The sequence below is a fragment of the Malus sylvestris genome, chromosome 1, assembly GCF_916048215.2.
Source record: "Malus sylvestris chromosome 1, drMalSylv7.2, whole genome shotgun sequence".
NCBI classification, from domain to species: domain Eukaryota; kingdom Viridiplantae; phylum Streptophyta; class Magnoliopsida; order Rosales; family Rosaceae; genus Malus; species Malus sylvestris.
The window spans coordinates 8,182,276-8,194,763 of record NC_062260.1 but is presented as its reverse complement, the minus strand read 5'-3'; the positions used below and the strand labels follow the sequence as shown (position 1 = coordinate 8,194,763).

General features: G+C 38.6%; 1 protein-coding gene across 1 annotated transcript; it reads right to left on the bottom strand.

Annotated features, from left to right (window-relative positions):
- Positions 1–10,074: 10,074 nt before the first annotated feature.
- On the bottom strand, positions 10,075–12,352 carry LOC126584063 (uncharacterized). The gene is made up of 4 exons (XM_050248579.1): positions 12,169–12,352; positions 11,979–12,052; positions 11,078–11,519; positions 10,075–10,671 (listed from the first exon to the last, which is right to left on the bottom strand). Exons 1-4 carry the CDS (start codon positions 12,283–12,285, stop codon positions 10,399–10,401), a joined length of 906 nt encoding a protein of 301 aa, XP_050104536.1. The 5' UTR covers positions 12,286–12,352; the 3' UTR covers positions 10,075–10,398.
- Between the last annotated feature and the right edge of the window lie 136 nt (positions 12,353–12,488).

Here is a 12,488-nt window from a genome sequence, read left to right as displayed (position 1 = left end):
CCCACCGGATAATGGATTTCCCATCGGTTAACGGTTATATCCATCTTCATTAATATAAAATATATATTTGCCCAATTGACGCATGATAATTTAGTAAATATTAATTTCGTCATTAAATATTTGATGTATAAAATAATTTAATTAATGGATCTTGTGGAACATAAAAATTAAAGCTAAACATTGATAATGTTGGTTGATCTTTGATATCTCGCATAAATACTATTAAATTCTCATAGATTTTGATTTATATCAAAACTTTTGAACTTTGCCACAAAATAAAACTCACACAATGTAATTTTTGTATTCTCAAGGTAATGAATTTGGTGAATAATGAAATACATATATATACATATAATTATATTATATATTATTCGGTTCGGATTCGGGTACGGATATGGATTGGGGACTCCTATAACTATATCCAAAACCATAACCGAATAATATTTACGGTTTTTCCCCATACCCAAAATATACCAGAATTTTGATACCCAAATCCAATCTATTCGGATGGTTATCCACGGTTATCGGGTTTAACGGTTAGAATTGCCATCCATATTTATCGATCTCCTTGTCATCTCACCCCCTCCATCTGACAAATCTGAAGCTGTCGCCGGCCATCTCGAGATGCGAGGCCATCCCCCATGACAAACTCGAAGTCGCCTTCCAGGCCGTCAAGCTCTAGATCACCGATCGAGTAGTTTTACCGGTCGAAAACTCTCTCGATGGGGACCCAGAGGTCTGCAATTTGACGAACCTCAAGGAATGGCTAAGGCTGCACCGCGCCGTTTTGGAGGGAGGGAAGGTGAAAAAATTAGGGAGATCGGCCTCCTCCAGGCGCACATGGAAGGTTTGTCGTTGATGACCTCTCTGCAACTCATGGGCTGCAAGCCCTGCCACTCCTTCAAGGTATCCAAAAAAATTTTGAATTTCGAATTTCTGTGAAATTTTAGAACTTTTTGCTTCTGGGTTGTGTTTTTGGTGTGGATTTGTTATTGAATTTTTATTTTTTATTTTTATTTTATGTGGATTTGTTATTGAATTTAATGGTTTGGGGGGGGGGGGGGCAGATCTGGTTTTGCATGTAATGTGCTATGAAATTTTGATGAATTTTGTAATTTTTAAAGTCTTGAAGGTTACATGGTGTTGTTTCATGTTCAGGTGAAGGAAATTTGGTTATGTTTAAGGAGGACAAGGAAGTGGCGGGAAACAACGCAGTAGCAGCTGAGGGTTTTGACATCAACTATCTTGTTGAAGACAGGGATGAGGATCAGTCAGGGTGAGATCTGGATTTGGGTTGGGGGAAGATGGGAGAAGATAAAGAGAAGAGAGAGAGAAAGGTTGGTGAGGGTGGGAGAAAGGAAGGCCCGCATCCCTAGACATTTTTTATTTGTTTAGTTTTTAATTTTTTTAATTTTTGAATATTTAATTATTAAAAAATATTTATTATTTTTTAATCCAGTTGGATTAGTGAGTAGGTCTCGTCTCTGGCCACATCAGCATTTAACAGAGAAATTAATAGAAAAACTAACGGAGGTCTGACATTGGCACAAATTCGTAAGATGAGGTATGACATTGTCAATTTTAAAAGATGAGGTATGAAAGTGTCGTGACACCAATAGTTGAGGTAGTTTTTTGTCACTTACCCTATTTAATTTTTTGTTTGTTCAATATTTTTAATGTTTCATTTTCTCTTTTGTTTTTCCATTTCTTCCGTGTCATTGTCAAGGTTTCAAAAGACGTCAATTGCTAGTCGGGCAGTAGGTTGGGGCCTAGCGCCTAGGCGGCAAGGTAGAGCTTAGGCAAGAGCCTAGGCAGATTTAAGTACATTTATTTTTTATATTTTTTTAGTACAACGATATATTTTACACTAAGGGGAGGGGGGAGTTCGGCTAAAGCCACACAATGGGCAACCTAATTTGGTATTAAATTTAACATCCACGAGAAGTACATTTATTATATATTGTATAAATAAGTGTCTGTTTATACTTAAAAACACATGCATAATCAAATTGGGATACATAAATTGCAAAATAAAATGAAATAAATTATAAAGTGTTAAAATATATTGAAACAGAGGGAACAAGCATATAATGAGTGTTCTTGCAAGTATTCAACAAGTCTCTTACATTTTATTGAGAAATTATAATGCAAAATGAAAGTTATAGATCTTCTGTCTAAGTCAGAATCGCGACCTAAGCAGATGTCTAGGCAGGTTTATATGAGCTAGGCAGATGCCTAAGCGGGTCTAGACTTAATTTCTTAATTTTCAAACGCCTAGGGACTAATCAGAATAGTGGCTAGCCACCTAACACCTAGACAGGAATTTTTAGAATAGTGGTCATTGTAAAGCTTTCTTTCTTTCTTTCTTTAGATCGATAGGGAGGGATGACTGCAATGGGTTATAATTAGTGTGAGTTTAGGGTTCGATTCCCTCTAATTTAACAAAAATAACCTCACTAGTTTAGTAAATGATTGTCATCTCCAACTGAAAGGGCCATGTATAGCTCCGTCTAGAATTATAGCCCTGTAAACAATTATTTTTTAATGAACAATACTAGGCCATATTATATATCATCTCAAACCAAAAGGGCTAAATATAGCCCCTTAATAATTTATTAGTTTTAAGTTTACTCTTTGCATTTATTAAGTACTTCTTATATCATATGAAAAAAAGGTTATTGAGACATGATTTTTTAAGGTGGATAGAATGTGAAAATGGATTAAAATGAGTCAAGATAATAATGATCAAGTAGAATCATGTTTTTCAATTAAAATACCTATAATATGCGGTCTGTATTTGAACTTTTCCAAATCATGTTTTCTAATTAAGTGAAATATGGCCAAATCAGGCCTTTTTTTTTTGGGTCAAAGAAGCTTCATTAACAAGTAACAACACAACAAAATTACACAAGATGAGGCCCAATTACATACAACATAAAAGACCCAAAAAACAAACGGAAAAAAAAAAACCCAAAACTGTTGTAGGCCTAATTAACTTAAATGTATTTAGAACTAGAGGGAGAGGGCCGGTGACAAGAAAGAGAGATGTAATTATAAGGTGTGTGTTGTATCACTCCATTGTGCCTTTATTTATAGTAGTAGGATAGGTTAAAGCCTTACTCTAATAGGATTACAACTCTAATATGATAATATCTACTAAAGGGAATATTCTAAGATATCCTAAATACACTAGGATTTACACGATCACATTCCTAATCTAATAAGAATGCAACACTTCTCCTTGAGTGTGTAAATACTCAAACAAAACTTCGCATCATGTCTTTAGCAGTTGAGGTAGAACGGTTGATGAAGTCATCGACACAACGGACGAATATGAGTCTCAAATTTAAAGAAACTATGCATTGATGGTAAAACTCACAAAACCTTGCTAGAACCTAAGGTAGGTAAAAACCCATAAACTAAGGAGAAGGTGAGAAATATGCATAATGTCTAAAACAAACATCAAACAGGACGAAAGTAGTGAACTCAACGAAGTATGATCATCCCAGAATGGGTGCCTCGTCAAAACCTTATTAGGTAGCAAAAACCTAGTGGGAAAAATGCTCCTAATCGTGGGAAAAAAAGTTCATTAAGATCACATGAGTATGCTTCTGGCTACTCCCTCTGAGTTAGACATAGCTTCCAAATAAGAGAACTACAAGCAATTTAACTTAGATAATTTAAGCATACCTATTTCTTGGACGAGCTTCTGAAAATTAGACTTGGGCAATGACTTGGTGAAGAGATCGGCCAGGTTGTCCTGAGAACGGATTTGCTTGACTTCAATGTTTTGATGCTGTTGTTGCTAGTGAAAGTAAAAGAACTTCTGCGTTATATGCTTGGTGTTGTCTCCCTTGATGTATCCCCTTTTTAATTGCTTGATATATGTTGCATTGTCTTCAAAGATCGTTGTAGGAAGGTTAACGACGAAAGTAAGACCACTATGCTTCAAATATGTTCCATAACTACTCTCAACCAAAAACACTCACGTGAGGCTTCATGCAAGGTGAGAATGTCAACATGGTTCGAAGAAGTTGCAACTAGTGTTTGCTTGGTAGACTTCCAAGGCATAGCTCATTTGAGAACGTGCCCTATGCGGGTCAGACAGATAACTAGCATCTGTATAACCAACGAGGCAGGAATCAACCTGAGGACCGAGGGGGCGGCATCTCATCTCGAGGATTAATGGGTGTAGAACAAGCCCAAATCCGTCGTATCTTTGAGGTAGCAAAAAATGTCTTTAACACCATTCCAATGTCTACGTGTAGGCACGTTGCTATATCTAGCAAAAAGATTAACAACAAAGGAGATGTTGGGTTTAGTGTATTGAGCCATGTACAATAAAGCACTAATTGCACTCAAGTATGGAACTTCAGGCTCCAAAATCTCTTCCTCATCCTCTTCAGGAAAGAAGGGATCTTGTTTAGCATCTAGATTTTGAATGACCATAGGAGTACTCAAAGGCTTCGCTTTATCCTCATTAAAAGGTCGCAACACCTTTTGGGAGTAGTTCGATTGATGTACTAGGATTCCATCAGAACAATTCTCGATCTCCAGGCCGAGACAAAATCAAATTTTCCAAGATCTTTCATCTCAAATTTTGATTTCAAGTGAACGGCAATTTCTTCAACCTCTACAAGAGTTCTGATGTGGTTCATGTCGTCGACATAAACTGCAACGATTGCAATTCGGAATGTGACTTTTTGATGAACACGCATGAGCATAGTTTGTTGTTCACATAACCCTGACTTGTCAAATATTCACTCAGACGGTTATACCACATCCGCCCGAATTGTTTCAATCGGTAGAGTGATCTCCTCAATCTAATCAAGAGGGTGTTCCATGGTCTAGAACTATTTGAACCAGTCAATGTAGATTTCCGTATCTATATCCCTATAGAAATACGCTGTTACCACGTCCATAAGTTGCATATTTAGTTTTTCGGAAACTACCAAACTGTTAAGGTAGTGGAATGTTATGATGTCCATTACGGGGGAATACGTCTCCTCATAGTCAATCCCAGGGCATTGAGAGAAGCCTTGCACTACCAAGCGTGATTTATATCTCATTATTTTATTTTTCTCATTACGTTTCCTCACGAAAACCCATTTGTAGCCCACGGGCTTCATATGTGGTGGAGTAGGAGCTACGGGCCTAAACACCTTGCGTTTCGCAAGCAAATCGTGTTCGACCTGGATTGCTTGTTTCTAGTTTAACCAATCGGTTCTACGTCGACATTCATCAATGGAATGTGGTTCAATGTCATCGCTAAGCATGATGTCGGTAGCAATTATATACGCGAATGCATCATCGAGAATCATCTCCTTCTAATTCCATTCCTCATCAATAATGCGTAATGGACCGAAATCTCGCGATTCTCGGGAGGCCGGTTTGTCTCATCTAAGACATCACCGTAATCTAGAATAATCTCATGCGTTGGAACAGATGAGTAAGCGGTAATCAGATTTAGATTAGGGTCACTAGTTTGTACCGTTTTCCTCTTCCAGAGTTGTGAATCCTTTGAACCAAGGGGTCTGCCACCCTTCAAGGTAGGAGCAGATGATTGGTAAGCCGCGAGTGTACCGAGCTGTGTGGGAGGTGCGCCTGCCCCACCTTCGGGGACGATTCGGCCTTCCAAGGCGGTGTTGCGATGTACGTTAAGTACGTCCATCCTTGTAGTTAAGTTTGTAGGAGGTATATGTGATCTCGTCACCTTTGCAAGATCAGTAAAAGCAGCTGGCATTCTTTGAGCAATGCTCTGAAGATCTAGAATACGACGCACTTCAGTTTCAGACTAGGTAGTGTGGGGATCTAAAAGAGACAAAGTGGGAGTAATCCACGACAACTCGTAGCGTTCTACAGGAACGTTAATGTTCTTATCTCCCCCTAATGACGGGAAAACTGTCTCATCAAAGTGATAATCTGCAAAACGTGTGGTAAAGATATCTCCTGTCAAGGGCTCTAAGTAGCAAATAATTGGTGACGAGTCATAACCAACATTGATTCCCATTCTTCTCTGAGGATCCATTTTGGTACGTAGTGGCGGCACTATTGGCACATAGACTGTGCATCTAAACACATGTAAATGCGAGATGTTAGGCTCATATTCAATAACCAACTGTAACGATGAATGAGGTTGGGTAGCGATGGGCCTTAGGTGGACCAACATAGTTGCGTGCAATATTGCATGGCCCCAGGCAGATATCGGGAATTCGGTTCATATAATCAAAGTTTGAGCTATCGTTTGAAGGCGCTTTATGAAAGCTTCTGCCAGGCCATTTTAGGTGTGAACATGGGGTACATGATGTTCAACTTCAATCCCAACAGACATGCAATAATCGTAAAAAGTCTATGACGTAAACTTTCCAGCATTATCCAGTCGAATTGACTTAATCGGATAATCAAATTTGCGTGGTAGCACTACCAGCCAGACAACTAACTTCCCTACTAGTCATACATAGAAATAAATTAATTGAATCGGTCACATGCATAAATATAATTCCAGTCATTCAATTAATCAATCGAGAAATAATATCCATAAAAATAATTATCCATAATTCAAAACAAACCAAAAACCAAACAAATAATTCCAAGGACTTAGAAAAATTGTCCAAAAATTTAAACCATAAACTTAGAAAAATAGGGGGGGTTCAAGTTCGACATGTTCCTAAAACAGAGGGTACCAAAAAAAACGTGGTTAGTCATATGGAAAACCATAGACATACATTGTAGAACATTCGGGTTCTATAGATATCTATTGGTTTAATTTTAGTATGAAAGCTATGGGTTTCATGTGGTATGTTTCGAATGAAAACTTCAGGTTTCAATGGCACTAAAATCAAAACTACAGGCTCGATTTTAGTTATGAATGTCTAGTTCATATATAAGGGTATCTGCAAGAACACATAATACAATATACAATTAAGTGTAGTGGATTTGTGGATTGCTTTAGGAACCCAAGTGTGAGTGCGTCGGGACTACGAAAGAACCCACAAGCAACAAAGGCAACAAGGCCTAGCAGAGGCAAGAAGGTGGTGAGAACACCTGAGCATCGATAAAATCCGACGCTCTACACATCTTCCTCCTAAACAGGAATCTCGAAGATTCGCATTTGCGGTGTTGATTAGTGGAAGTCAATCCAGAGTGTGAGATCCATGGAGGAGTAAGCCAAGCTCACTTAGACCATCTCCAACCCTGGCCTAAAACCTAAACATATTTAGCCCAAGAAATTTAGGTTTTAGCCTAAAAACAGCTTTTTTACTCTAACCCTTCGGGCCTAAAATTTTAGCCCTGGATTATTAAGGAATGAATTTAGGCTATTTTTTTTATCTCTTACATTAACTTTTTTTTTTTGAAAAAAAAAAATATGTATACTATCGTAATTTAATTTTATGAACATTTTAATATAAAAATATTTAAATTCCGATAAATATTGAAAAATCACTAAATCGACACATAAAACTTACCAAACTTTCAACTTTAATTAATAGAAACAATAATTAAAGTGTGGAATAATGAGTACAATAATTATTGAAGGCATCTAGATTAATAGAAACAATAATTAATACGCACGACAATTAATAAAGTACATAAACTCAATACAAACGACAATTAATAAACCACATAAACTTAATATAATCGAAAATTCATAAACTACATAAACTTAATAATGATATCCACCATCTTGATTTGGTGATGGACTTAATGGTGGACTTGGGATATAGCCTTGAGATGAATTATCATCTTGAAATATACTCATTCTGGCATCCTTTAGCAAAATTTCCCTTTGCTTACCACGTAAGTACTTCCTCTCTGGAGTGTATTTGTTGAGGTCCTCCATCATCAAATTTATTTTGAACCTCTCTTGCTCCCTATCCCCTTCTTCCTTCATTTGCAAACGCATTCGGCCCACTTCTTCTTGGTGAGCGCAATGGTTTCGCTCAATTTTACAATTCCGATAGCAATGTGTCCACTCATCGGATATTGGGACTTCCCTTTTCTCTTCGCTTTCTTTTTCTTATCTCTTCCCGGGGGCCTTGCAAAAGAAGAAGTTTGGGTCATTTGTTCGACACCTTCATTGAAATCATTTGGGGGCGAGGCTTCACTATGAAATAATCTTCCCTATTGTTGGTTCGCATTGGTTCCCCACCTCAGACAATCCTTGAGGACATTCCAAGCATGATGCAACTTAAAAGCTTGATTTTTTGGTGTAGTTCTTGTCTTGTAAATTGCCTTTGTTAGTTGAAAAAATATTATTATGTACATGACAAATAAAAATCAACAAAGAAACTCACAATTTCTGAGAACCTCCTTCCACTAGGCATGTCAACCGTGGTTCTTTCCAAGCTTTCCTTCTACAAAGTGCATGCTTTGTTGATAATCTTCCATTGATCATAAACACCATCAGCTTCCCTTCGACTGGCGTTGGAGTTTTCATGGAACTTATCAAAGATTTTACCCCACAAAACCTTTCTATTTTGATTCGTGCTGACGGCACCATCTTCGCTAATAGAAATCCATGCCAAACATAAAGCAATATCTTCATCAAAAGTCCAATTACGACCTCTAACATGCTCTTTTGCCATCTTGAAAAATTTGGAAATGAGAAGAAATGGTAGAAAGAAAAATCGGAAGAATTGTAGGAGAAAAGTGAGTTTTGTGTGGATGTTTGAACAAATACATAGGTATTTATAGAGTTTTTTTGGTGAATTTTGAGTTAAATAATTTTTTTTTAAAATTATTTTAGTCGTTGGATTCTTTTTTTTTACCATTATATTTGAATGCATTCGATTTAAGCCGTTGGTTTCAATAAATATATAAATATAAAACTAAAAAAAAAAACACCTGAACGTGGACCGTTGGATTAACCAATGGTCTAATTAACACAGCTATTGGATTGAAAAAGGTAGCCTAACGGCTACAGACAGCTGATGACAGCCGGGGGACACGCCCACGTGGGTGGGGTCTGCCTCAGCTGAGTCTCTAGCGCGTCTGCGCGTGGAGCGAGTCAAGCTGGCGTTTGGGCTTCACAGCCTCGGTTTCAGGCTCATCGGCTGGGGTTAACTCCAGTTTGTGGCCTAAACTTGGGCCGGTATTTGGCCTTGGCCCCCCACTAGATGAGTTTTAGGTTTTAGGTTAGTTTTAGGACATGGGTTGGGTTGGGTTTTTAGGGGTGGGGGGAAGGGAATTATAGGTTATAGCCCAGGGTTGGAGTAAGTCTTAGGAGGAAACCCCTCACTCTAGAGAGAAAAACTTCTTAGCAGACCATGATTTTCCTCATGTGTTTTGAGGTTCATGTGTCCAATCAGATGCCAAGGAACCCCAGAAGGCATTGGTGCTAGGCTCCACAATCGGGCTGTTAGGCGGGCTCAACATACTTAGCCCGATAGCCTTTTGGCTATCATTTGGCCTGGTGGGTCCCAACTTTTTTTAGCCCAGTCCTTTATTAGAATTGAGTTTTGTGGCATTTTGGGCTAAAACTTAGCCTATAACCCTATAATAGCCATCTCCACTGGTGATGGCCTAAAATTTCGTAGTTTACAGCCAATCTATGAAGACCTTGAACAATTGCTCTTGAGAACTCGATGGCAAATCCTTTTAGGAGAGAAACTTTCATTTCACGTCCCCACGCCACCGGGTGTATACACACCACGCCAATGAGGACTGAGGAGTGCTTCATTGACTTGATATTTTTGTGCTTGACAAGCCGGTTGAGGTCCATTTTCACAAACTAGCCGGTTGAGGTCCATTTTCTTTTAGCAGAGTCTAACAAGCTAGAGTTAAATTGTAAACTTTCTTCAAATAATTAAAATGGAAAATTACTTTCCGCATCCTTATTTTCTCCTTCTGCACTCTAAACTTTCTATCACGGATTTCTTCATTTATTCAATCCAATCACTAGGACCAAAAAAGGAAGGAGCAGTGCATGGGGAGAAAAAAGTAGGAAAATCATTTCCCTTAAAATCAACTTAAATTACGGAGTTATCCACCTTTTTCGATCCGAAGAACAGGGTCTCAACCAGATTTTCTTGACGTCGATGACTGGACCAAGCAAATAGAAGAAGAGTATGAAAATTCTTAAATTATCATCTATTTTGTAAACGAAATAGGTCCTGAAACAAGTAAACGCAAACTTGAAACGACTGAGATAAACATGCTTGAAATAACCCAATTAGCCAAACCCTCCAGCAATTTTTCCGACGACATTTCACGCCCTACCCATAATGTAAATGTATAGTTACAACTCAGTCTCACATCCACAGCTCCAAAATCCTAGAGATCAAAGATGCTCATCTCATCAGGGTTTAACATGTCAGTACAAAGTTCACTATGGAAAATCATACTATGGGACCGACTTTATTTGAAGATAAAGGAAAGTAACAAGTCAGGGATTATGAGTTACACCAAGGCGATGCTGCTTTCTCCACCGGGGGGCTTACGAACACCACCCAGATAGTCTCTGGATGATGCCTTTCCATCAGCAAAGATGTTGCTGCCATTCATCTCTCTCAGCTTAGCCGTGCTCAGGGGCTTTTCAGCAGATCCTGGAGGAACATCTCCCTTAAATATATCATTCCCCGTCAGCTCCGCAAACTTCTGGTTATGTATTTTCCTTGGAGTCTTAGAAACAGGTTCCTCACTGAACATAATATTACTCTGACCTCCAGCAGGCTGTGTCACAAAAAGTAAATTTCAACACTAGAATTCAAGAAATGTTACTTCGCAAGATAGTCCAGCATTATTCGGCAGAGTAATAAATATATACTTGGATTACAGGAAAGTGTTCACCAGCAGACTATCTTTCTAGTTTCTAGGCTATCAATTTTGAACCCTCGGTCCAATTAATCCTTTTTGGAATGTATGGTCCAATCTCATCGCTAACATGCCAGACGACTATTTGACAAAAGACCCTAAACAGGAGAACCCTCAATTGCACAGCTCAAAACCAAAATTACGGAAGTCCAATTTATCTAGTGTTGCATTTCCTAATTAATTAATTATCATAACTAAAGCTGCGGAATGAAAATATGAATGAAAACATTCATTCACAAAAACGAAAAAGAATCAGTGAACTCACATTGGAAACTTTGACAGAGGTGCGCAGATTTCGGGGTGCAGGTTCCCCCATGTCTCTGGTTTCTCTAGTTTGCAGGGTGTGAGCAGCAGCCAATGATCGAGGCAAGACTTCAGGAGGAGGGCCAAAGATGTCATTTCCAGTGAGTTCCTTGGACTTGGCATTTGATACGCTCTTCTTGGATTTTGAATCTGAGTCGGACTGCAATGTCCCACTCAATTCACGCTGCTTGGCAACCTCAGGAACAGTGACAGGCTTCTTGGGCGTGACATGTTCATCAACACTGAATGAGATTTGACTGACTCCATTGAGTGCTTGCTGATAAATACGAAGCCCCGTTTTGTTACTAGCATCATTAGATTCTGGTGCAGCATCCTTGCCTGACCCAGCTGCAAATATACCATTTCCAGTAATCTCCTTCAATTTATGGCCTGAACAAGGCTTCCTGTACCGCATTTCGTCTGGGTTTTAGATTTACACTACAATATTGGTGATTAACCATATACTCAAAAGCAAAAGCAGTGATTTCTTGCGGGATCTAAGATGGGTAAATTTTGAAAAAGAGAAACAAAATTATTGGGTTTCATTGCATGCATTTGTAGACCATACACTAAATAAAGATCACATCAATCAAGCATACGTGGGTTAGGCTAGTCGGCCAAACCAGTGCCACCGTCTCGTAGATTAGAGCAATTTAGAATATCGTCTTATCACAAGAGATAAATTAAGATCACATGCATATAAAACAATCAAAGTTGATATTTTTCTGATCAGAAAACAGAAATGCTTGTAGCCTTGATTCAGCAGTTTGAGCAGGTTAATGGGCCATTAGCAGAAAATTACAGTAACGAAGCATGCATTACTAAATTAGTAGCTAGATCTGAGCTGAGAGAAGAGATCTTACTGTTTGTTGAGGCTCTGAGCTTCTTCATCAGTGATCTGACCGCCATGGAGCACCTTGCTGATTCCATCGGACGGCTGAAATGCACCGCTTGAGCTTAATTATTTCTCAATACATCACCACCAAGAAAGAAAACAAGAAGAAATTGACATTTGACTACTAAGTAGGTGTTCAAAGTGGAAGGTAAAGCAACCTGATGAGAGCGGTGGGCGGAGGAGGCGGTGGCCGGAGAGTCGGAGTGTGGGACCTCTTTCCACGTCAGCATATCGGCAGTGTCTCTGCGAGGCTTTCTCGGTGCTGTTCTCTCCATTGTTTTCGGCCTCACTCTCTTCCTCTGTCCCTCTTCCCCGTTTGGCTTTTGGATGAATAGAAAATAGCAGATAATAAATAAATAAACAAAAAATGTTATTGACATTAAATAGAAAAAGGTAAATTACGTCTTAATCTCTCAAGTTTCATTCACTTGCAATCTCATCTAACATCTTTAAACATTTTAATGTCATAAATTTATTA